Source organism: Ooceraea biroi, chromosome 4, assembly GCF_003672135.1.
Source record: "Ooceraea biroi isolate clonal line C1 chromosome 4, Obir_v5.4, whole genome shotgun sequence".
NCBI classification, from domain to species: Eukaryota; Metazoa; Arthropoda; class Insecta; order Hymenoptera; family Formicidae; genus Ooceraea; species Ooceraea biroi.
In genome coordinates, this window is record NC_039509.1 from 10,715,087 (window position 1) to 10,741,505 (window position 26,419).

General features: G+C 45.4%; 2 protein-coding genes and 2 long non-coding RNA genes across 5 annotated transcripts; 2 read left to right on the plus strand and 2 right to left on the minus strand.

Annotated features, from left to right (window-relative positions):
- LOC105275174 (mitoguardin) lies at positions 1 to 26,183 on the minus strand. The gene is made up of 9 exons (XM_026969354.1): positions 26,085 to 26,183; positions 25,751 to 25,901; positions 25,474 to 25,617; positions 2,989 to 3,176; positions 2,422 to 2,553; positions 2,119 to 2,231; positions 1,854 to 2,022; positions 1,455 to 1,688; positions 1 to 1,308 (listed from the first exon to the last, which is right to left on the minus strand). The coding sequence occupies exons 1-9, from the start codon at positions 26,181 to 26,183 to the stop codon at positions 991 to 993; spliced, it is 1,548 nt and encodes a 515-aa protein (XP_026825155.1). The 3' UTR covers positions 1 to 990.
- LOC105275168 lies at positions 3,585 to 6,312 on the minus strand. The gene is made up of 2 exons (XR_893194.2): positions 5,376 to 6,312; positions 3,585 to 4,507 (listed from the first exon to the last, which is right to left on the minus strand). It is a non-coding gene; the product is annotated as an uncharacterized LOC105275168 (long non-coding RNA).
- LOC105275160 (protein unzipped) lies at positions 6,494 to 25,050 on the plus strand. Of its 2 annotated transcripts, none has more exons than XM_011331827.3 (5): positions 6,494 to 6,712; positions 19,721 to 19,931; positions 20,164 to 20,534; positions 20,936 to 21,270; positions 22,233 to 22,900. In XM_011331827.3, the coding sequence occupies exons 2-5, from the start codon at positions 19,721 to 19,723 to the stop codon at positions 22,777 to 22,779; spliced, it is 1,464 nt and encodes a 487-aa protein (XP_011330129.1). In that variant the 5' UTR covers positions 6,494 to 6,712; the 3' UTR covers positions 22,780 to 22,900. The 2 variants fall into 2 exon arrangements, with proteins under 2 accessions (XP_011330129.1, XP_019886071.1); XM_020030512.2 differs by lacking the exon at positions 6,494 to 6,712 and adding an exon at positions 12,360 to 12,380 and having other exon boundaries at positions 22,233 to 25,050.
- LOC109610762 lies at positions 12,387 to 19,561 on the plus strand. The gene is made up of 2 exons (XR_002193031.2): positions 12,387 to 12,537; positions 12,612 to 19,561. It is a non-coding gene; the product is annotated as an uncharacterized LOC109610762 (long non-coding RNA).
- Positions 26,184 to 26,419: the final 236 nt, after the last annotated feature.

The window sequence follows — 26,419 nt, forward strand, 5'->3', positions numbered from 1 at the left end:
TTACAATAATCTGCAATTATTAATTAAATGACTATTGTCACATTATGTACTTGGATGTACTTGCATGTGACTTACATAGTACGTATAACAGGTTTCAATGTCTTTGGCAATTGTTAACCGGGTTTTTCAACTATGATACAATTTGTACTATGTAAAATCTATTTAATGAGAAATATTTCAGTACTAGCGATTATTTTTAAAATAACGAAACGATGAAATAGTCACATTGTGTGTTGGCCAATACCAGCATCTTACCACAATGCATATACTCATCAAAAATATATTTGAAATGAGAGCGTTAAAAAAACCTGTACGTAAAACTTAGAGTAGTCCTCCTTTTGATTAATGTACATCTTATTGCACATATGAGGAACCATGAATTGATCTCATTTAAATAATATTTTTATAAACTATCACGTAAACCATTATCGCAATATGTTGATTTCGCTAATGTAAATGATCCTCTGCATAATGCGGGAAAGTATCAATAGAACGTCTTATTGCAATTATATAATTGTAATAAGATATACACATATATATATATATATATACGTAAACATTTTGTAAAACATTAAGAAAGATACCTGCTTGTATACTACACTGGAATAAAAATTATAAGATTATATTATTAATAAATAAAATTATGATTTCGATATTATTTACATGTTGCAAAGTAATTAAAAAAATTTCTGTAAATTTAATACTATAAATACGAGCAACGCGTGTTAGTTATTCTTTATTCTCGAATAAATAATGTCGGGTGTTTAATTGTGCGCATGAGGTGGAATCGTTATTATTATTATTATATAAACAGTAGAAATAAATGTCCATCACACGAGAGTACGACGTAAAAATTATTTCATACGTTCATTAACGTAAAAATGCAAGAACACTGTCATTATCGCTTCCATCGGAAATGGATAGTAGGCAATAATTGGTGTTTAGTCAACACATTGCGCTAATGGTCGGCACTACGCATGTCTCGTTCGGTTAGCAGCCCTCTAACGATAGTCTTTGATTTATATTATCAATCCTTAGCTTCATTTCCCTGAGTACGTCGGCGGCGAGCTCGTCGACAGTCGTGTACCGTACTTTAAAGAGATTAAACGTATCTACAAGAAACTCGATCACCTGATCCCTGAAGTAGCTACAAGTGGAACGTAGACTACCTTCCGGGCCCAGGAATCCCCAGACCAGCACCGGCGAGACGTGTTCGGAGATTGAGTAGAAGTGCGCCAAGAAACCTTGGTCGTACTTCAACATTTGCCTCTTGCCCGCAAGAATGGACCAGAGTGCTGTCCCTACCGCCTGTAAAGAAACAATAATCGATATTTAATTATTGACAATGAGGCGCAAGTGGAGAATTAACGTTCGTTAATATCGTTAATTAATTACTTAATTTATTAATTTATTTAATTAATTAATTAATGCTATTATTTTTTTATTATACTTACGGTTTCCCGGAAACGCGCGGATATCCACCTGTTTTGGAGTATGGCTCGGATTGGTGGCGGTGGCTTCTCCACCTCCTCGAACGCATCCAGGAGTATGAAGTCGACGAGGATGTCGTAGAAATTCATGCACTTGACACCTCGCACGGTCAACTCCTCCTCCATGATGCCATGATTGCGCGGCTCTTGCAGGAACTTCAGCATGCGTTCGTAGTGCAGCAAATAATCTTTAGGGTCCTGACAAAAATATTTTTCTCTAAATCTGAAATTAATCTCAATTCTCTTGGTCTTAAAAATTTCAAGCAGGACGTGTTTCCACTACGTTTTTAATATAATACTCTGCTCAGTCGTACGACATAATCCGATAATTACTTTTACCTCTACCCTATAATACTGTCTTACCCTATCCGCGTACATAATTAAATCGCAAATGATTTGACGGCCCATGTCCGCTATAAATGTCGCCGTCGTCGGCATGTTAAATAATTTCGTATAGGCCTGACGTAGACAGTACACTTTCGCCAAGTATTCCACGTCCGATCCGCACTTTACGAGCTCCGTGTGTAATCTCCTGTAACAATATTGCGTGTGTGCAAAATGTACGTCCACGTACGTGTAGAAAAAAACACGAGACGTATATCACGCTGGCTGGCAATCAATGATTTACCTGCAAGGAATACTTTTCTCCTCGTGCTGCTTAAGAGCGGCGTGATACAACTTCTGCTTCTCGAAGTGTGGAAAGAGCTCCGAGAATTCCTCGAATTCCCGCAAATCCGCAACCTGAAATCATTTTAATTCTAATTCCAATCCGCTCTTATTTCAACATTAAAGAGATTGCCGAGCTTGTTAAAACAGCTCGAGGTGACATTGCTGTACCGTATCATTACGGACTTCTCAAGCACAGCTACTCAATAGATCTGTCTAATCTCTGCGGGATACAAATAGATTGCATCTATCCGACGTAACTCACCCCGTCACGTGCAGATGCAAACGATTCGGGTGACGACGCAACGTCTTTGTCCCTGAAACCAGATATCCGCATCCCGATGTTCGAAGGCTTGTCGAGGCTCTCCTCGCTTTCGTTGCGGAATAAAACGGAGTGCTGCAAAAATGAATATAAACGGGCGATAATTAGACCAATTAGGGAAACATGCAAATTACTATCCTTATATTATAATAACAAGTTTCACGCATCTAATATCGATTTTTACTGTCGACTCAGATTGCTCGGAGAAAGTCGTGCACTTCCTATGCCGCTACGTCCGCAACAATTCCCGACCGCTGGCGTCAGGTCAAGTGACTCGTTGCGCTAATTACCCCCGGAGCGGTTGTCATTTAAATTGGATTAATTCCCGCATTTTTTCACCGCGCTGCCGGAGAAAGGCAATTGATGTTGAATGCAGCGGAATGGAACGGCATCGGGTGACCGCCATCCGTCCGCGAAGGACGGGGTACGCGGATCCCCGGGTCGAGTCACGGCTTTCTGAGTCACTGATGGGATTTCGGGAACTCCGGGAATACCTAGAAGGAACCGTACCTGATCGAGGAACAGCATTTCCGCGTGACTTTGCATCTGGTAGCCCATGTCGAGGAGTTCCTGGACATCTTGGGTGAACGCCGCGTCAGCCTTTGACGGCAGGGCCAGGGCGTCGTTCGCGAAGGTCGAGCTGAACGCGGTGAGGGCGTCTTCCCAACAGTAGAGGGCCCTTTCCAGCGCCTCGAGTCCTATTAACGAACATTAGTTCACTTCAGCAAGGAATGGGTCATTGTTCGCATGCGTCATACGGCTAAAACAGGGAGATAATTCATAAAATATTATAAAATAATTTTCATCAGGACTGTAATAGAGAATATTTTGAAAATCTCAGCACAGAGGCTCTTGCAAAATCGTCGAGGGAAGTAAGCAATTATGTTTGGGCAGATGCTTATCCTTTATATAATTATGTTAATTTTTTTATTATCTTCTGTTTCATTTGCGCATTTTTCTGTCACTTGTATACTCATGATTCAAACGGTTTTCGTCTAGGAAATGATTTGAATCAATTTATTAGCTTGTTTGCTCCGAAATCGCTCACACGCACGCACACATACGTCTTCCTTTTCAGAGCCTACGCTATCTTTCCTTTTTTTTTCTTTTTTGTCACGAGAATTTATTTGTCGCGAGAATTTATTGTTCAACGATATCTGTATCGATTGCTCAATACTCTCGAAGGCGTTATAGAATAAAGTCGACTAAACAGATCTCATTCTCGTAAATCTCTCATCACCGACATACATCTTTTGAATCCCGACAAATTCGACGTCACCAACCATACATACATTCAGTAGTAGTTTTTAATAAATTAGCTTCAACGGGAGACACGCAACGAATTTATTGGTGTTATTAACAACGAAGCGTGAGACTTCAATTCTGCATCAATCTAATGCAAGCGTAATCACATGTTACTTGTGAGACGAAGAGAGGACAAGTTGCTATTATTATAATACATTGTCTTCCGCAACGTCCTTTACCAGCGGAAATTCAGATTCCATTCTGGTTTCTCGGCCCAGAAGAGGATGTACATCCGGTCTATATTTTGTACAAAGGTAAGTGCTTCTTTATAAAAGATTAACGAATTCGGACGAGATTAATCTCGACACGATCCATCATAATGCGGCTCGCCAACGCAGAGCGCAAATATAACGGCAAGTAAGGGTAACGCGTCTACCAGAGGACGCAGGATCCGAATTCCAAGTCGGTGACGCCATTCCCTCTTTATTGAATCTTTTGTAAGTCGTCACGGAGAAGAGAACGTTCACCAATTTGCCTCGACGGAAGTCCGACACGCCGTGTTAATTCAAGCGGGCCCCCTCGGCGCTAATGTCCTGCGAAGGCTTGACCATCATCATTTTCAATCTGTGCTGTTACCGTCACGCCGGCCGACAATTATACAATACATCATTCAGCGAAATCAGGACGCCGCGAAGAAGTCGACAATAATCTTGTAACAATATTGATCCCCGGGATTGATTAATTATGCAGACGGAATGTCTATTGCAGGACGCTTGATAAATGCCTGAAAATGTCACAATTTATTTTGTAAGTTCCTCTTCGACGTGCTGAAGTATACTTAGCAAAACAGCAGCGCGATTAATCATATTGGCTCCGCTGGCGATTAATCTCTTTATTTTCTTGAATGATTTCCAGTTTCAAAGGAGCGAATTTAAAGCGTGAGCGCGTTTCGATCATTTGATACAGATGTCGGGAGCGGGACTTGTACAAATAAAATTGCGTAATGCTGGAAGGGGATGGCCGGGGCCATTAAACCGAATGCGATGTTCGATCAACTAAAATAAAATTAAACTATTGGATTATAATTTATAACGGCGCATTTTTAGATAGTTCCTATCGGTGCGATCTGATTTGACGGAAATAGATGAGACATCCATTACGTGTCGCAGCGCCGGTGGCGATTTCCACCCCACGACGACGCTAATTTTGTCGCAGCTTCAATTCGAACGAAGAGAAGCGTGTGTTTGTCTCTGCTGTTTGCGAGATACACAATAGCGGAATGTGCCTCGATTGTCCGCGCCGCCACGCTCGCCGGATGGAATAAAGATCACATTCCTGGAATTAAGCGAAGCGATGAAAGGGCCAAAAACACGGCGTGTTCCGCATCGCGTCGTTTCGCCTTGCCAAAATCATTTTTCGAAATTTTATAAATTATATTTGCGGAAATTATATCGCGCGGCATACTTGACATGCATTTTAGAAATTTACAAATATAATAAAAGTTTGCATAATTCTGTTTGTCGCGTCCGTAAAACAAAAAGAAAGAAAAAAATCGAAACGTGTAAAATTCGTAAAGATAGTATATTCTCCGCTGCTTCCATTCAAGATTGATCTTTATTCCAGGTCAGACTGCATAATAAAAAATTTAATACCAATAAATAATTTAATTCTGTATCAATATACAAGGTGGGAAGCGCAGCGCAGAGAAAGTGACATGAGCGAGCTGGTCGGAAGTACGAGAGCCCACCGGGGGTACCGAGTTCGTCCTCTGAAACGGTTGAACCCACTGCGATCCGCTGGACCGGTGCAATCATTACGCAACCCCTCGACAGGGGATCGCACGGAGGGATGCCACTGCACGGAAAACGCGGCAGTGCGACGCCGCTGCACACGTCCGGCGTCAATAATACCCCGGAGTGACGTAATCGCCAGACCGGCCGGTCATTGGAGGATGCGTCATCCAATGGTGAGGGGTCGATACGGCGGCGGGTCACAAGCCGCGCACGCCGCTTTGAAGCTCCCGCGTTTTGCGCTTGCGAGTGCAATTACTTTCCCCGCAAACGCAGATCCAAAACGTGTCCGAAACGTGCTTCATACTATTTTAACAAGATCTACCTAGTTACTTTTAACCTAGTTTCTATACTCAAAATTTTTTTCCTTTCTTTGCGGATTCTCGAGTTCATCAGAGGGAACACGCGTTGCGGCGGGGCGCGCGCTAACTGCGCAGGGGTGGCTTTAGGGCGAATTCTCGAGGGTACAATAATCGGAATTAAACATTACGGTATATCTAGAGTTGGATGTGGCACCCCTGATCCTTCGTCTCGCGTCGACATGAAATCTGAGTCGAATTCAAATTTAAATGCAATTCAAAATCGAGCGGCTATGTTACACGAAACAAGCGTGACGATCATAAAAATGCAAAAGAGAATGTCGCTGCGATATTACACTGCTATGCCGAAGCTCGAATATCCTTCTTACACCTTCTTCTACACGCTTTCGCACGACGTTCAAATCTTCTACGAAAAACCCACGATCCTTTCCTTATTTTCGCCACGGATAAGAGATTACATCTTATAATCCATCGCTGCGCGCACGGCGGAACGGGAGCGGGACCAATGGGAGCGCGAGGAGGACAGGACGCGCGTCCAATGGGTGCGCGACGAGGATGAAGAAGCCGCGGAAGAGGGAGAGCGCGTTCGCTGTCTCGCGCTGGCGTCAGTTACTCGGCTACGTTCAGGTTGTCACTTGCTCGTGGCTGATCGCGCAGCGCGCCAGCGGGAGTACGGTTCTGTTGACACGCGAAATTCGCCGATCGAGAGTAACGGAGGGTCCTCTCTCCGATCGCGCGACTCGTCGTCGCGAAACAGTTCGCGACAACCGGGAGATCCCCCGCTTTCTCACAGTGTCCGCTTCGCAGCTACCCGGCGGCTTTACTCGCGCGTATTATTTGGATTAGGGTATCGACGAGCACGCCGAAGATAGAACCACGGTAAGTGTAGAGAACCTCGACAATTTTCGCAGGACTCGCTTGAGGACTGTGCGTTGTTTCGCATAAACGCGCAATTTCTCCCGTGGAAAAAAGTGCTTTCGAATGACGCATAAATGATCTAATACAACGCAATTTCGTCGCAACCGACGTCGTTTAAAGGTCCGGTGGACTTAAACGCGCGACGTGTTGGTAGAGCCCTTTCGGAAGGATTCGCTCTCCCCCTCCCAAGAGCCCCGAGGTCGTCCTTTCCGCGTCAGCTAGTACACTTCCGCCTGGAATCGTTCTTTCCTCCTAGACGCCGGGATATTCTCGCTTGTTTTGAGAATCTTTCGAAGAGGCAGAGAGAGACATGAATTTTTTAAGTCGTCTACGCGCTTCTATTTTATTTTATTTTATTCGTCGCGACACACTGGTGTGGGATTCCGGAAATCGAAGTTTGATCAATTTATTCGAAATTTATACGGCGATTCATCGGCGGCGTACTTCAGGCTGGTGCTTTCGAGTGAAATAATATCTTTGAATATTCTACGATAACGAATTATTTCTGTCTCTCGCGTCTACTCTATCGCCAAACAACTACTCAGGTAGATCAATGGAATCGATCTCGGCCGTCCTATACCTGGAGAGAGAGAGAGAGAGAAAGAAAAAAAAGATTCGTATTGTTCCCCTTTAGCATCCAGGGAACGCATCTATCGTGAGAGAGATCGGGAGTTTGCGGACAATATCCAGCCGCGGGCAACACCTGGGCGTACCTTGTTTATTGCGCAACGCTCGCAACAGCACAACAAACAAAAATCGAGTGAGAGAGAGAAAGAGAACGCCCGCCCGCGCGCGCGCGCGAAACGAGATCCAGAATTAAGACGGGTGTGAAGATGCATTGCCGCGATGCATCCTCGATGAATCGAACCCGCAATTCGAAACTGCGCATCGTTCGTTAGTGCGGGATGTGCCGCCGCGGGCGCTCGTAAAACCTTCGTCCCGATGCGGGATCACTACGCGGATCTCGTTGCGGGATTTAGGCTCGCGCTTGCTATGGGGGTCAAGTTCAGGGGTCAATAGCTCGTCGGTGGTGGTTCCTGGCGGCGGTACCCTCGGTAAAAGTGAATGCCGCCGCGGCACGTAAGTGCAGCAGCGGCGGCGATAGCCGGCCGTAACACAACGCGCCGGCAGATCGATGGAGGTGCCCCTGGTGAACTTGGAAATTCCCCTAGCACACGCGCACTTCCTCGTCGCCCTCTTCCCCTCTCTTTCATCTCTCTTTGGTGTCTCATATTATTTCTCTCTCTCTCGCTCTCGCTCTCTGCATCTCGTTCACGCCGCCACGGTACACGAGGATAACGCACGCTCGAGTAAACTCATACACGACGTGCTACGCACGGCCGATTAAGAAACAGGTTATCTTCGACTCGCGAAGTCTATCGCCCGTGTAGAGCGCGGGATGATTCATGTTGCCCCAGGGACGTGCAGTCCTGGAAGGAGGAGGGAAGAGTCCGTCCCTCGACCAGTCCGCGGCCTCAACAACGTGATCCGTGAGAGATTTTTAATCCTCTCGATCACAAGAACGAGAGTGAGTAGTAGTTTACTCGAAGCGACTTCCAACTCGTCAGGTTTTACTTCGATGAATACGATAACGCACTTGTCCGTTTCTTCGCCAGGTTTGATCCTCTGATGAAGAGGACAAGAATAGAATCGGATGCAGGAAGAATGAAAAGTCCTAAAAACCGGCTTCTCTAATCGCTCTGATCAATCTGTCGGCGCGCTTTCGTGCAAATTTCGCGGGCCGATTTCAATCTCCTTCGAAAATTATATCCAAGGATGACCACCGCCCCCTTTCTTCCCGGCGTGTTCTGCATTGCGTGAAAGAAGGCCGCTTCCCGTTGCATGACCAGAAGTCGTGATATACAGTTACGGATTAATATACACCGTGTGGAGAGATCCCGTGATAACAATTGGCGATTACGAAATTCCTAATATTATTGCATTAAAGCCAATTTATCGTGCAACGGTGACACACGCAGGCACGCCGGTTATTTGAGCATACAATAATCTGATGACGAGAATAACGTTCTCTAACAAGGTAGAACAAAGTCGCACCTCGATACGCGTGACAAACTACGTAACGTCCTGAAATCGACTTGAAGGAAAAACACAGGCGGTCCTTGCTCTCGCTTAACAAAAAAAAACGTGACGTCAGAATTGATTTCACGCGGTTAATAAACCCGCGAAGGGCAATTGCGAACAATCGGATAATCGTTTTTCGCGGAACTCTGTCTCTGCGCTTTAACTTTATCTCCTGTTTTTACGACTGCCTGATTTGACACATGAATTACGAGGATTTAAACCGCGAGAATGTTACATGTTACGTATTACGTCACAAGTTTCCTTGATAACAAGTCGCTTTGTTGTTTGCTGCATGACAACTCTGCCTCTCACCTCATATTTTCGTTTGAGTCTCAGCGCTGCCGCTGTATCCTTGCATTTGACTGCGTTTGTCTTTGAGAAATGTTACTCCATTTCTTTTGGGATATGATTGCAGGAAATGCTCTTGTACTCGTTTAAAATGATGAATGCGGTGCATTTACGCAACCGTGCTTTCAAGTACAATGAATCGTAGGTAGTTGTAGGGTGTAACCCGATTTTCAAGCTGAACGTATGGGAATTCACGTAACGTCAGCGCAGAAAATGTGATTCATACGATATAACGAGTGACCCGATTCCACGCTCGATTTTCGCTGAACAGCCCTATGAACAGCTCTCCGGTCAAACCATGTAATGACGTTACGTTCGATTACATTATATTAAATGCCGGCCGCTTTATCAAACGCGAGTGCAAATGAGTATCGATAATGACGATGTTCCATCAAGAGGAATATCAAGTTTCCCACAATCGTAATGCAATAATCGCTCCACGACCGCATCCGCGGCTAAGATCTTATGTAATTTTAAGTGAAGATAAAAACTATTTTCCACGAAACTCTCCATTAATATCCGTAGTTTGGAATTCTCCGAGATTTTCCTTGAAATTTCCTCGCGATTCCTCGCGTCGTCGAGTTTTCTGCCCTTTTTTCTCTGATATACAGTTACCGCAATTGATTGCTCAGCTGGAATCGCATTCGGGTTCTCATTAGTCCCTCGTTTGCTACAAGGAACCTCATTTCGGCATCGTACAGATCGCCGAAAATATATCGTAGATTGCGGAAGTGACACTCTTAACGAGCGCAGCGTGCAGGTGCCGTCTCACGCGGTGGCGTGCAACTTTCTCGCCCAACGACGCGTCGATGGATGCAAATTGACGGCGTAATGAGATACGGCGATCACGTTGGATATTAGGTAATAGTGGTGGAGCCCGCCCCCGGCCGGAGGATGCCTCTCTCGACCCTGATGAGGCTAATAAAAGTGACATCATTACACGCCCCGGCCGCGGCGCAACGAGCCTTTAACCCACACGACGAACGTTCGTTCTGATTTTCATAATCTGGTTCACATCGTCACACGCTACTGTTGTTACTGCTGCTGCCTCTCCGATGCCTCTTTCATCTCCCGCATCAAATTGTATCGAGCTCCTGTGCTGAGTCAGCCAACTACGAAGGACACTAGAATTTTTTCGTTCCCCTTTTTCTCGTTTTCCATCAATACCGGGGGAGATGCCTCCGTTAGGGGGATATTAATATCCTCCAATATCCTTGGCACGACAAAGTCTCTGCCGATGGTTCTCGCGTATTCTCCGTTTATAGTGGTGCTTTATTTAATGCTAATCACTTCACATGCGACTCTAAGTTACAAATCCAATAAACATCACGTTTGACGCTCGACCAGCTCGAGATAAAAATCAACCGGCCATCTGTTGTGCTGTTACGTCGAGGACACTTCTTTTTTCACTACATCACCATGTCTGTAATTATTACTGTTATTATTTCTCGAATCACTATGCAAATCTCATCTTCTCTTATATAATGTTGTGTGCGTGATTGAGTTATTTTCTTCACAAACAGAGAATTTTTGTTAACGCTCCGTTAATTTTTCCTGCAAATTTATTATCTGGTGAACTTGTTTGCTACTATAATAATAAGTATTAATTAACTGATCTCGTCCGATTGGTCCACCGTTGTTTACCGCACTTTGTGTATTCTCTCAGCTGTTCTCTTGCCTAAAAAGGAGCTACTAAAGAAGCGAATTATATTCCGGAGCATAATAAATTCCGTCAATTCGTCCGTAATAGAGCTCTACTTGATCGTGGAAGCGGAGAGGATAAAAATCATACACGCGGTAAGCCTCTCTCCCTTCTTTGCCAGGACTTCGTCGTAAAGTGGACCGATGGAGGTCACGCTGTACTACGAGAGCCACGTCATCAGCCACGAGGAGGAACCTCCTCTCGTTACATCTCAGACGGAGGCGCCCAGCGTGATACGAGCGCGTGATTGTCCTTTTTCGGGCCCTCGTTTTCTTCTCTTTTACTTGTATTTATCCCGAGCCGAATAACGGTCATGGAAAACAGTAATAATGGATCTCCCATCGTCTCGCGTTCTTTTCTCGATTGAGGAGATTATTGCACGAGTATCGGACGAGCGCTGCAGGAGACGCTGCGGTTTCTCACGAAGTCGGCTCCTTCGCGTAAGTAACCGGACCAGTTAATTAAATCCTCGCCCGAGAAGGATTCTCCGCTCTCGAAGAATACGTTTCTCGCTAAATGCGGCTATCCAATTTTCCGTAGTGCACTCCAGAGTCCGGACGAATAATAGAAGAAGCAACGGGAGGAAATAGAGGAGAGAGGGCTATCCTAAGAGAGAGAGAGATAAACTGAGCGATCGCGAGGAGATGGGACTTGTCGAGTGCAGAGGATCGCAGTTTAAGTCTCTCGTGCACAGCACGATACCGCCGTGGAGCAATCGAGCGACGGAAATGGCTTTAACAATGGCGATGTAGAGACAGTCTCTGGTTGCATAGGTGCCCTTGACAATGACAGATTGCGTGCGGGGTACGGCGTCACTTCCCACCCCCACGTAGCGATCCAGCAAGGAGCCCGATAGCGTCTTGCCTTCGCGACGTCGACGTACCTGACGTGTTTATCGATACCGGGTTATTAGCGTTTAACCCTTTGCTCTCTCGAGCGGTGTCTGACCCTTCGCTTTGCGCCGAGAGAACGAGAGAGAAGACAATACTGTCTTCTTGTAACTCGTGCTCTGCTCTCCATAGAGTTAATTAACTTCGATTAGAGTTCCTATTCCATTCGTACCGTTGTTCTGTAATACAGATAGAACCAAGAGAGAGAGAGAGAGAGAGAGAGACAGAAACGGAGAGAATGATGCTGCCGCTCTTGAGGTCAATGCGAAACGTTATCGATTTACCGTTCGGCCGGTGCGCACGGTGGCCTTCGAGCGTGGAAACTGGTGAGAAAATTCATCGAGCGTTTTAATTCGAAACGATCGACTAGAGAGAGAGAGACGCACGTCGCTAATTATAATACCGCGAGCCGAGATCCGATCTCCAAGAGGGGGTTCCACGGTCAATTAAGTCGCCAGCGGTTACGTTTCACGAGACTTTTATTGGTTTGCGTGCACGCGTTAGAAAGCATGGTTTCTTCTTTCACCGGCTTCTTCCTCGGCTTCGCGAGAGATTCTGAAGTGCACGGTCAACAGAAATCCGACTGGCAAGAGTCGACTGCATGAAGGTAAATACCCGCAGGGCATGGGATGACGTAAGACAGCAAGAGCTGAAGCTGACGTGTTACATTTTGCCTTTACGGTAACTGGAACCGGCTCTATCTAATTTCATCGTTTCGTATGTCCCCGCCGCTCGTCCTCGCTTCTGAAGTGAAAAACAAGCAAGTTTGTTTCGAAAAAAACGAGTACATTTAGCATCACACAAGGGCATCTCGCCATTTAATTAATTATAATTTCAGGCAGTTTCTTCTCGGACAATTCGCAGGCGAAACATTGTGCAAAAGAAGCCAACCGTGGAAATCAACACGTTCCGTGAATACCCGTTCTCTTCCCCGACTATTCGGTGAAAGTATAAACGTTCAAGGGCCCGACACCGCGCCCAAGTCACGATGACGCAATGTTGATGCAACATCGAGGAAGAGAGGCTTTCTTCTCCGACACATCGCTTCTTCCACCTTCCCCCTTAGCACCACACTTTTCATCAGGCCGCACTTAAACCAGAGTCAACCGACGAAAAAGAGAGACGCAAGCTTTTGTCCCATTGTGTGCGCTCGCGAGGGATGCTTGTGAAAAGTGTACCGACGTCGGCGATGCATCTGCTTTGCGGCGTCTCGCCGACTCTATGAGCCGTCAGAATTTACTTCTTTGTGTTGTCATCGCCGAGGGGCGCGTGTAGGATTTTTTTCTATCTTTCCTTTTTCTCTCTCTCTCTCTATTTGCCTCCCTCGCCCGACTTCTCACTTCACACGTGCTAAGAAGAGCGGCAGGAAGAACGAGGCCTCCCGTTCCGACTGCAGCGGACTCGTTGCAGCGATGGTGGTGGCGGCGGCGGGGGTGTTATCATGGTAACCGGTGTCCGCTGATAGCGTAGCGCGCCGTGGCGAAAATCGATATTTCCTTCATTCCGTATTCCGCGAGGCAAGGGCATGCCCTATCTATCCCTATGCGAACGTGTCCCGCAGTTAGGCCACGTTCTTCCCAATGCGGGACACGACTCGTGTACTTTTAGGCAACGAGAATGATGTCGCGCGACTTTCAGACTTTCTGCGATTGTACACGCGACAGGAAAATATCGTCGTTTGCAAGAATCGCAATCGTGTTTGACATACCACCAAGAGTCACTTATTTCTATTCTCTCATTGTTTTCGCTTCCAAGAGTGCTAGAATCGTGCATGAGGCTTCAACAAAGCTGACGGAGCTAGGTTGCGTCTCGGGAATAACGTAATGGAGCACACGACCTTTCCGAGAGGGAATAACTGGCCCGTTGGGTCCATTCTGGAATGCGGGTGTGCGGCACTTTCTCTCTTAAATTGCACCAGTGATATTAGCGCGCCGTAATTCATTGTGAAAGTCATTATCTAATTTCGTCTTGGAGATAATCGCGGCGCTGCAACGTTTCACTGAGCGAACAATAAAACGGCGCGGCGGTGTGCGTCATTCCGCGCTTGGCGTTCGCCGACAAAGTCGTAAAAACCTTTAACAAATTTAAACGTCCGGGTTGCTGTTGCGCTGGGTTACCTCTATTCCCGGATTCGCGAATAATCAATGAGAAATCGGGGTCGCCACTTCCCTCCTTCCTTTTCCCGTTGAACGATGCACCATCGACCCGCGTAATGTCTAATTAATCGCGCAAATTGGGCTGAATTATCGAGGAATCTTTTTGTTATTTCGGGAAATGTAACGGATATTAACTCGTAGGTCGCAATCGATTCAGAAGCGCTGATCGATCAGCATCCATAAATATCAGATACTCTGAACGTTCGGATGTAATCTTCTTCTTAAAGACATCATCTTTCTGTTCGATTTTTTTATTTTATTATATTATTATTTCTTTCACACTCGCATACCCTTATTTTTTTCACGCTCTCATACCCATTCTATGCTTTCAGAGAGCTAAGAATTGAGGAATAAAAGCTTGAATTTTTCTGCGAGCGAGATAACTGAAAGAATTGATGTCGCAGATGACGTTACTGTGAACAATGAAGAAGAAAGTTGTGTTGCGGGCTAGAAATTAGGGAGCTTCGTCGAGACGGGAATTTCGGCTGTCACGCCGGGACTTGCCAAAGTGCGCGTTGGCGCGCATTGGTCCCAATTAAGTAAGCAAACGTTTGTCAGGGTCATACATAAAAGTTGTCTGTGCAGTTAAGGCCAGTAGGTCAGCGGCGCATCAAACGTAACGCGCGAAATATAACGTATGGCCTTTCGCATTACACGCGAAGGACATCCTACTTTAACACGCGCACGACTTTGGCGTCTCGCGAGTCTCGCCTGATCAGAATCGAAGCTCTTCTGTGAGCTTGTCGCGATAAACGCACCTCCGTGATCTCTTTCTCTCTCTCTTTCTTGCTCCTCCTCTTGCTCGCTTCGCTCCGCACCAGCCTGGCCGATATCGCGCGTTGAATATCAATTTCTACGACTACAATCAGCTTGCCCCCTCTATGTAATCACAGCAACATATACGGAATGTGAATCGCGATGCAACGGTGCACACAGGAAACGCGGGATTGATTCTCGCTCGATTCGCACGCGCAGGTCGTCATCAGTCCTGCAATCCCCGAGTGTCGATTTATCATCCATTTCATTATCCGGCGATTCAAAGCGGATATTGTTGATATTCGCCACGTCGTTATAGATCATCCATAGGTCTTTTTTTTTCTTTTCCAACGAAAGGCTGAGCATTTGAAGATCGCGGGTCGTTAAAGATCATTCGCACGACTGCTTCTCCATGCGAGTCAAGGGTCAAGTGACGCAGTTGCGATGTGCCACATGACGATTAACGTTTGATTCTGCTTCCAGCTCCCGAATTATGTCATTCACGATGTTAACGCGAGGATGAGCGTGAAGCACGATCCATGGATTTGCGCTCGCACGATTCTTATTGCCGGCAAAAACAGAGACGAGTAATACATCCGCATGTAACGTGGAATCCACGTTACATGCGGTTTATCGCGTGAAGAACGGAACAGGCATCATCGAACATAGGCGCGTTTCTTCAATAATGATACTTGGGACAGCCGGTGGGGCTTGAGGAAATAGTCCAGTTAAAAATTCGATGTGCAAAGTGCGAACTACACCCACCGTGAGTGACGCGGTTGCGTAACTCTCGTCGGGGTCAACGGTAACATCGACATTTTATTTCTGCTTCAGTCGAGATAAAGATCGACGCACACGTCTACTTCACGTGTTAAAGAAGAATTGAATTGAAATGCTAATAAGTGCACTTGACTCATATCAAAAGGAAATATCTCAATTATAAATGACAAATAATGTTCTCGTTTATTTTTCTCTCGCGCCTAAGTTTGAACATTGCAAAGCTTGATTCGATCGTGCGGAATTACTCTTTCACTGAAACCGACAACGCTTTGGTGGTGAGTCCAATATCCAATTGCGAGGCCGTTCTTATGTTTCCGCTGTTTTGCAGGTACGCGAGACGTTTGAAAGAGATAATATAAAATTACATGTGTGTACACGTGCGTCCTCGCGGCATCGCGTTACACGCGAGCGAAACGACGTTTTACATGCTTATCGTAATTCTAACAATGTGGCAGATTAGCGAACTGAATCAACGCGAGTCCAGGACCAGGATTTATCAATTTGCAGCAGCTCGGTGAGACTTCGCGTCGAGGAACGCGAAGCGTACCGACCGCGCGGAGGATTTCGAGTTCCTAGGGATTCTGACACGTGTTTACGATTCCACGATGTCGCCTTAAACCAGTTGCAAGTTACTTGCGCCGCAGTTAATTTATTGACGAGCCGAGACAAGTCCACGGCGGATGGAAGTGCTTTTACAACCGCGTGCGCGCGTTGGTTTAAGTTAAACGGCGATAAACCCGCACACGTACCTCGTCATCTCGTCGCCAGACCGGAATAAGCCGAGTTAGAGAGTCAATGTCGTGTCGTCGTAACTTACAGCCTGCCGCGGGCGATGAGAGTGCCTCGCTGGTGTTGGTGGAGTCCACCTTGGTAACATCAGCCCAAGTTGGAACTACAATTAATCCATTCCTGTGATTTCCCAGCGCGAGGCAGTTGCAATGACAACGACGACGACGATAATGATGATGATGACGAGAATGAGGGTCGCCGTTCATCGAAGGTGAACTCGATGCGGGAAACAAGTTGTCCGACCGATTACGGAGTGAGAACCGGGAAAAGAGAAAGAAAAAAAAGAAGACGGACGGATTTAACGCCGGAATTCGCAGTTAACGGGACTTCTTGTACGCCGCGTGTAGCATGAAACGAGATTACACCTGTCGGATTAGCGCGCACGGAAAACCGGTGCGACGACGCATCATCATCGTCGGGGCTGACGCGCGTGTCACGGGAATGTTGTGACCGCGGAAAGGGAAAATCATTCGCGTCATGTGCTCGTGTTCTTGCGTCTTGAGTCGCCGTCAAAAATTATTTACCCGCGAGTTCGTGTGACTGGTCATGTTGTTGAGGCACACGCTAGCTACGACGGCTGGTTGAGAACGGCGAGCTTGAATAGCTTGAAAGTACTGTGTATCTTGCGGCGTTTTTTTCGCCTCGCCGCTCTGGCGTGTTGCTTATGCAGATTCCATTTTGCCGTAATTATACAGTCGCTCGACGGGAGCCAGCATTTGACATTTGCCAGGTTTTTTTCAATCGAATCAAACGGTCACCGCTTCGTAACTCATTCACTCGAACAGCGTCCTCGGAATTCATAATGCGCCTCCCCTTTATACTTGTGGACAGAAAACGCGAAACTCTCGTGTGCTTATACATTCTTCCAGGTCACGGACACCCTCTGCCCGTTTTCCTCTGATTTCACTCCTCGACGAATACGAATGTTCGCGTTATGGGATTTTTTTATACGAGCTGATTTCTCACGAATTAAAATGTTCACAGTGTTGCGTGATCCGCGATTCGCATGACGAGCAAAAAACTATATGACTCTGAGGAAAAGTATATAGAAGAAGCCAGACCCATGGATGATCGTGCGACAGATAGGTTGGCTTTTCAATGGATTATCGCGTCAAATCTTGCCGGCAATTGGAGCGATGCCATCGCGACAATAACGCGACCGACAATGACTGTTTCCGCAGAACCACGTGAATAACGTGAGCGGAAACGTTTTGTCATTGCACATTTGACTGACCGACGTGCGAATTCAGCTACATTTGCGAGCGAATTTGATGATAGCTGCACGACTGCACGCGAAAATCTCGCCTCGGTCACTAGATCAGATTAATTATGCAAATCATGAAGAAAGATCATCAGCGAAACAAGTTATTTGATCATCCAGATTAGCTAAGTAATGAAAATCTGTTCAAATTAATTTTCTATCGATTATTAAATCGATTTGGCTATTTATATAAATTTTCTCGAATTTGTTTAGCAGTAATCAACTGGGATTGCAGTCGTTTCGAAGAATTAATACACGTCACGCTACTTTCCTTATCGACCTTAATGCTTTTTTTCCCTGCGATCACTTAACGTTATTATTAGCGTCGAAGCGGCATTCCAATTATATTGACCCCATGTTGTCGTTGCAGTCCTCTCCCCGGTAAATCATCATTAATCCTTTATCTATTATGATATCGTGCACATTACTATGGTATCGTCAACAACATTGCGGCTGATCACGCATGTTCCCATTGCGAAATTCCTCTCACGAAGCCCGATGTCGCTTTTTCCTTCCAATACACCGTCAACTGTGCCATTTTATACGCGCTATTAGATTAATCGAGAGACAGGCAACGAACGGCCAACTGGCGTGACATCAGACTCTTCGGCTTCTCCAAATTTAGAATCCAACATAGAAAAACCGGTTTATTCTCTAAAACGAATTCTTAAGGAAGATCACTCGATGGGGAAAATAAACGGGTTGCTTTTGTTCCGGCTTCGCTCTTGTGCTATCGGCGCAAGCTTCTTTCATTGCTCTCCGAGGTCTTGTTTCCCTTACGAATTTTGCTGGTAAATATTTTAGTTGGTCCTTTATCGACCTCCTTCTGAAGAGAAGAGTACCGCTGAGCGGAAGCCTCTCCAAGCAGGAAACTGATTTTTCCTGGGCGTTTTTCGAGACGAGTGGTTTCTCTGTCCTTTTTCTAAATGATGTATTATAAAACAAGTGTATTATCAACGTTAGCGGATATGCCACGGAACCGTTACGGTTACTTGAAGCTGATATGCGGAGCGCATGAAGCGAGCCGGGTTTGAGCACGAGGTCTCTCGGAGACGTAAAAGTATCCGACGAAACCGCTTCGGATTACCGGACCACCTCGGTTCACGAACCTCACCCGTGGCCGTTATATCGATTACGTGATTGAGCGGTCAGTTGCGCAATGCGTTTCTGTGTAAACACACCGGTTCGTACACACACGTTTACTTTCGACTTCCGCTGCCGTCATCGCGATTTAAATGATCGTGAATTTCTGTTTTCAGGGTCTCCAGGGTCATTTCAATTATCAGTTTCGATAGGCACGTTCACTTAGAACTCTTTCAAGGGAAAGCCGTCAACGTTTCCTTCGGCTCACTCGTGCTTCTGTTCATTTCTCGTTGTTTCTCATTTTTCTTTCTCAACGACTGCAAAAAGTTAAATCAGCAATGCGTCACGTTTTTGTTGGGACGTTTACATCGTTATTATGGAAGAACCTATTAGGTTTGTCGATTTTCCAGCGCGTTAGAACTCACAAGTTTACCTGCTGCGTTCTCATCGCGCCGGACCAACCGAAGCGAAAACACGAAGCAGGAGTAAAACTGAGAGGTCCAGTTAGACTCGGGAGGACTCCTGTGTTAAAGATACGCTCGGTATAGTAAGCGGAAACGTAATCACAAAGCCCGAGGGGCGGTCAAGCTTCTCTCGTTGCATTATATGTGCTGCGAGCGGAGTTAGCGTTAGGTAGCGCGCAACTATGCGTGCTTCATACCTGTTTTTTGTTCGCGGCACGATCGTAATGTAATTAGACAGGAAAAGTATGCCTTGTTGCGTGTAATCGCCGGAAAATCGCGCGCATTTTTTGCATCGGTCGCATTGCCGACCTCCCGGCAGAAAAATGGGAAAACCGGAGAAAGAGAGCGGTATTTAACCCACTGTGATCCCGCGTCGAGAGAGATGGACTCGGCATTCTGCGCATACCTCACTAGAGCGTGACTAGAACCTAAAAATAGCGTTGCAAAAATGAAAACTACGTATAATACAAGTCGAAATCGATGAAGACTTAATAACCCAGATTAAATAAAACTCATTTAAAAAAATTCAACTCATTTATTTTATCGGAGTTGCGCAAGAAGAAGTTCGTTCACCGTAGCATCATAGACGGACTCCCTCCGGGAGCGACTAACAGTTCAAGTTAACACTCATCTCACTCGTGCGAAATCTCAATTGCAGATGCTCTGGCAGAGGAACTACCTTGCCTTGGGGCTGCTCGGCTGCGTCCTCTTGCTGTCGGCGACCACCGCGGACAACAGCGTGCATGTACTGTCGAAATACGCTCACCAGCCGCTCACCTCGACCACGCTCAGGTGGCTACCGGTGGCGCACTACGACGAATCGAGGGAAATAGTCATCGGCGGCTTCGAGAACGTGACAGACAGTAAAGGTGTGAAGATGTTCTTAAATTGTCACCATGTGCATGATGCATTATCGTGCATCCCGCACGTGCATCACCAGCTGTGTAACGTTGCACAACACACTGTCATTAATATCGCAACTCTGACATTTACTCATATCTTATTAAAAGCTAGAAAATACTTGTTGGAAATGCTAGCTTTGCCACGTCCGCGAAATTAAGACGTATTGGAACTAATCATCGTATTCATCGCGAATTGCAGACGAGACTTCTGCGAATCAAGCGGAGAAGCCGAAAGCAAGGAGGCGGCTCTACGTGTGCCGCGCGATACACAGTAGCATATGGGTGGCCGGCACGCAGAAGGACAAGGAGAAGGTCTGCACGGTGACGATACACGGCGTCGTGCACTCGTACGAGAAGTATGAGTTGCTGGAAAACATCGATGGAGCCGCGCGAATCGCCTGGGTCTACTGGGACAAGTATATGCAGCCCTTACTGGGCGCAGTGTACGTCGACACGAAGATGTTGGTCGCCCGATATGTTCCCGAGAACAAGAAAGAGTCACGATACACCCATTACATCGGTACGCTCAGCCTGAGCGGCAATTTTGGCAGCATCATCTACGTGAATGAGGTAAGCGTTGAGATCGTGAAACATTTCTCGCGGATTGAGAAAAGCGAAAGAAAAGATTGGAATTGCCTCGCACTTGTGATCATTTGGTCAGCGAAAATTAAAACTGAAGGTACTCGAAGCACAGAATTATGCTGGGTTAAATAGTAACGTCATCGCGGCTAAAACTTGCGTTGGTTGCGCTTCAACGATAGAGGAATGCCTTCAGTAAATAAGAGCATCAGATTAAGACCTGATTCATCTCGGCGAGAATCTTCCCGAGGAATCGTTAAGCGGGAGATGTTTACGGCAGATACCGTCGATGAACGTCGTTAGTAGCCGTATCGTTTTAACGACACCGTAGTCCATTCGTCGAGGCAATTACTCGCGTTAGCGTCCGAAGACTACTCTAATCTCTTTTGCAGAACGGCGAAGAGGGGTCCGAGAGGATCGGCGAGCTGCTGGTAGAAACTGAGCCGATCCGTTACGAGCTGAGCGCCGTTAAACTCAACTGGCCTAAGAAGCGCGATATTAAACGCATACCTAGCGTACTCAGCGAGGTGACGATCACCAACCGCGGTACGCAACCGGCGAACCTGGCCGAGGCTTGCACGTACGCGTACAAGTACTTGGTCTACTGGGGTCGCAGACACGCCATCTTGAACGGGCTGAGCACGACGATCACCCTCGCCAACGGCACGTCCTTGCCGAACATAACGTGGGGCACGCGCGACGTGGAGAACCGCACGGAGGCTTATAAGTGAGTAAAAAAGAAAAAATATCAAGCTTGCACATACGTGAATCCAAATCTTATATGAAGTATACCGTAAGCATCTTCGTAAAACTGTAAGAAAATAAATCGCAGACCGGATACGTACAGTAAAAATGGTAAACGGTAGTCAACGTTCGCGTCCGTCTGGTAATCGGAATTTGAATCAGAATTAGCAACGAAATCATTGATTCAGAAATAACTTCTGCTCTCTCCTGATTCTCCTCGAGTATCCCTGTAAGAAGTGAGTACACACTTTCGCTGCGCAGTTAATGGATCGAACGAGAATAATCGCGGGAATTTATCGCGGTGGAAGCGTGTTTAGTTCAGTCACAACGAATAAACGTACGGTTTATGACGGTGCCGGTAATCTGCGCATCTGTATAATTAGATATAATTAGAGCACGGATTTATTCCGCGACGTAGCTGCTGCGTATCTCTCTTCGTATCCCAGGGCACTTCATCGCTTCCTGTGTATCATTGAAGCCAGTACGCGGCGGAGATGAGCGTGAAGTGCACTTTGCACGGCGACTTCGTGCCACCCTTCCCGCCCGGTGCGTCCCAGAATACTCCGCCGTGTGCGTGGCTTAAGTGATGCTTCAACGCAACGCAATTACGGCGCCCGTGCATCAGATCCACGCTCTAGTTGTAACATTGCGTGACCGATACAAACTAATGTGTCTCTTTCGAATCGGTTACTAATTCACATTCTGTCGAACAAATCTCACCCAAAATATCTTTGAAGATCCCGAAGAATTACACAAACTTGTAGCCGAGATAATAAAAAGCTCAAGATTAATTTTCCTAATTAAATTTCTAAATGCAAGCCGAATAATACATTAATTAATTACATTAAAGAATAATCTGTGTCGAATGAAGAAAAAAAAAAAGATTATTCCGGTTCTCATCCTGGCCAAAGATTCACGCACTGATTTTTCGCGTGTTTGTTGCAGCGTGCTATACTACCTGAAACCGGGCACAGCCGTGAACGTGACTCTGAGGGCCAACTACACGGAGATGGAGGTGCCGTACACCGCAAAGCTGATTTCGCACTACGAGGACGGTATGACGACGTCGCGCGTGATCAGCGGTACCCGACTGGAGGAGACGATGGTCGATATTACACCGGAATACGGGCCCGTGTACTTCCTGAGCAATTACAGCCTAGTGCCAACCACGACGCCGCCGCCGACCACGGAACCACCGACCACGACGACGACGACGACCATGATGACGACGACGACGACGATGACGACGAAACAGTCTCAGGAGACCGGCAGAACGACACACCGGCACCGGCAGATGGACGACGCCGCGGATCACGACGAGAACCTGATCATACCGAAGAAGACCGACATATCGACGAGTATGCAGAGCGACGACGGCGGTCCGCTCTCGCTCAAGAACAAGGTAGAGGCGACGTACAACGGCGGCGCCGCGCTCACGTCGAGCCTGACGCTCGTTGTCCCGCTGCTGTTGGTTCTCCATAGAATCACGTGAAGACCCGAACATGCGCCTGTCGCCGCTCCTAACGTTAATTCCTAACTCCCGCAATAGTAATATAAAAATATAACCCAGTAGAGACAACCATACACACACACACACACCACCGTACCGAAAACGAGAAAAAAAAGATTTAAAAAAAAGAACAAAAAAACGAGCAAAAAGAAAAGAAAGAAAAATACGTGAGAGAAAAATTGCTGTAATTTCGTACGTAGCGATTACCGCGCGAATGACCTCCTTGTTTAAACGCACCGCTGGACCGCGATGGCACCACGGTGCTGATATAATGCTTGCCTTTAAAACAGAGAAACTCTATATATAATATATATATATGATACAAATATCTATATTATTATACATACACACGTCTTAGGGTAGCGAAGAGGAAGAAAGATAAGTATCTTTGCGATTGAAATAATGAGCTAGTCTCACGAAGACACGTTAAGTACAAGCGAAAAGGGTGGCCGTGGAAGGGAGAAGGGGCAGCGATGTGCGTGGGTGGGTTAACTTGCTCGCGAGACGTTAACGTTCACCCGTACTGTATCGTCGAACAGCCGACCGTGTAACTATGACATTCCGTCTTTTTCTAATCCCGCTGTGAACCGACTTTCCAGCTATAATAATATATGTCTTATGCCTTCGTAACGTGTAAGTTCTCCTCTAGATCCTTTAGGAGGATTTAGTCGCTTCAAGAGATGACGGTAGATGTTCTTTTAAGGGGTTGCGTCCGGGGGAGAGAGAGAGAGATATATATAGAGAGCTACAATCGCCGCGAATTACGTTGGATAAGATAGTGGCGTACACGTCGAGCTAAGAGGGACGAGTAGAGATTAAGCGAGCGAGGTAGAAAAAAACAAAAGGACAGGAGGAAAGAAAAGACAGATGCGCGAGATACGCGAATTAATTCAGCCACGATATATTTTTGAGATTACCGTATAATTTTAGAAGATTGTAAAATTTATAAGGGTAGCAAGTAAGAGAAATCTATAGAGCGTAGGTGTGGATGGGTACATGTTTTCGCGGTATACTAATCCGGAAACTGCACTTCAGCGGTGGAACGATCGGCGCATGATCGCGTTACGATCAAACGTTGAACGGCAATGTACGGTTAGCGCGCGGTTAGTTAAGCGCGCATACGGAGGATTATTTTTGCAATGCGCGATTTTTTCCTTTTTCAGTTTTTCAAGCAGAGAGTTCGATAAACGATCGCTGCGTACCCATCTGTTGCCACTGTAAAGTGATAGGACTTACAGATTTCCTTAGAGTACTGTTGAGAGGCAGAGATCGTAACGACGGAATTACGGGGAACCATTGGTATACGGGTATATTACGGGATTATCGGGATGACGTCTCACGGGAAGAAAATCGTTTCTGTTCACACACGAAAGACTACTAAGCGACGAAATGGTCATTTTTTCATACACGAGATTGCGTTGTCAGCATTTTTACCGAAGAAGTATCTCTATATGTATATACGTAATACGTATCTCTATGATCTTGATAGTTGTAATTGTGTAGTAAGCTTATTTATATATATATTATATATATATATATATATAAAACATGATTTATAAATATTTTCTCTATCGATAGTAGCGCGGTTACGAGTACAATTCTTATATTTTACTATTAACTGGCGATGAAACCGTAGGATTAGAGCGAAAGCACTCATCTCGGACTAAAGCGAGCGTGTCTGTAACGACGTAATCGTTTATCGACGTAAGCCTAATCACGCCTGTTGTGATATCCAATGAGATCTTACGTAGACAGGAATCGAAAAGAAGAGAGCATTCTGTTGAATAACAATTCGTTAATTACGAGAGAAAGCAATAATTCTTTGGTAGAGACTTTCGTGTATCAGAGATCGGAGGGAAAGAAAGAGAGAACGATGGAGAGAAGAAACAAATAAAACTTATTAATATCTATGTACGGACGATATTTCTTCGATATTACGAGTAAGCTGACGGAACGAGCGCGGCGTAAGAGTTGTATCGTGCGAGTTGCGTAAATTCAAGATTGAAGACGGAAACTAAAGCTTTATATATACGACCCGGGTTCGTAAACCATTCTCAGTGATCGCTTCTTGACAATTCATCCTGTATGCCCGTAGACAGACAGTAAATGTCCTGAAGAAACTAGCTATCGACCTCAAACAAAGCCAAGAACTGTTCTAAAAATATCTGTAGTCGACACAGATGTATTATTTGTGAATACGCTGCTGTATTGTACATTATCATGTAAATATAAAATGCTCTATGTACATACAAACATTTCCATTTATTGGCAGCGACTCTGTCGCTGTCAGCCTTCCTAAACCTGCGAGTGAACAAACTGCTCGATGCGAGATACAAATTGTACATACATTTTCTTGCAAAGGATTAAGATAATTCTACGAAAGATATGTTAATATCAAAAAATGAGTGACTGTAGTAATAATAAGTAGCTATATTTTTTTTATAACGATCTATTCAAGTTTTCTAAAATTTGCTAAATTGTAAGTTTATTTAATTTAAATTTTAATCGCAAAACTGTCTTATTTACCCAAAATTTTATAAAACTTGGAAATCATATACTAGAAAAAATAGCAGATCATCTGCATCTTTCCAATATAAAATTCAATTAAAATTACACAGTTGTTTTTTATGTAGAGTGTAATAGACTTAAGTTAATCGAAAATTGTTTCGCACTTACCAAGGACACCATATTGTTGCGGAGTAAGTTTTACATCGTCATCTGGACCTGCTGGCACAGAAGAGATGAGTGACGCATGATCACTAATGTGACTTTTAGTACTGGCTTCGCTTCTTCTCGCCCAGGACGCTTGAGACATCGCATCTAGATGTTTGACGTAACACAAGAGAACACTGTATTCCTCTCGTCGCACAATCATCAGTGCAATACAAATAAGAATACAAATAAAACGCTTCGTTGTTCTTTCTAACGTGATTACGTAACACAATGATATTACCAAAATTGGAATTCCTAATCGTTGATAGTCTTGACTTGTAATCTCTGTAGGATCTCCTGGCAGGCGGGTGTGGGGGCCGTCGACGTCTCTTCAAGAATTGTGCTAGTCCTCCTAGTACAACTGAACCACCAGCGAAGCAGATAATAAAAATCTAAAAGACATACATGCAGTTGACACAGTAGTTAATCAACTCGTGCGAAATAAATTCCGATTGCAATAACGAAATTCCCGTGCGACTGTCACATGAGTTTTTTTACATTATTATGTAATGATCAGGTGCAAATAAAATGAGAATATTTATTCTAACCTCGGACACCTGACAATTCGCCCTCACCTTTTGCGTGCGAGATAAATATATCGCCGGTATTGACACCGCGTAACTTCGATATAATGTGCCGAAGAAGTGCCGGACGTCAAAAACAAACATTGTCATTCACTTTCGTTACAAATACCGTTAATCAAAATTCACGCGTGCTACTAAACCGATGATCGCGAAGTGATCTAAGAGTGGAGACCTCTCGCCAGAAATCTCTTGGAGCATGCTTGCAGGCATCTGTGGGGAAAGAATGTAACCTTATCGCCGTTTGAGGAACAAAACATTCTCTCGGTAAAAGTCGTATTGCAAACCTAAGAAAAATTAATTTCTTTTTATATATTTAAAAAATAGAT

Bases quoted from the DNA above. Each gene is read 5' to 3' on its own strand.
- LOC105275160 (XM_020030512.2), top strand. The intron at 19,932-20,163 runs GTGTGAAGATGT...CGCGAATTGCAG, and splicing joins GAACGTGACAGACAGTAAAG to ACGAGACTTCTGCGAATCAA. The intron at 21,271-22,232 runs GTGAGTAAAAAA...TGTTTGTTGCAG, and splicing joins AACCGCACGGAGGCTTATAA to CGTGCTATACTACCTGAAAC.
- LOC105275174 (XM_026969354.1), bottom strand. From the start codon at position 26,183: ATGACAATGTTTGTTTTTGACGTCCGGCACTTCTTCGGCACATTATAT. The intron at 2,023-2,118 runs GTAAATCATTGA...ATATTGTTACAG, and splicing joins GAGAAAAGTATTCCTTGCAG to GAGATTACACACGGAGCTCG. The intron at 1,309-1,454 runs GTAAGTATAATA...GTTTCTTTACAG, and splicing joins CCGCGCGTTTCCGGGAAACC to GCGGTAGGGACAGCACTCTG.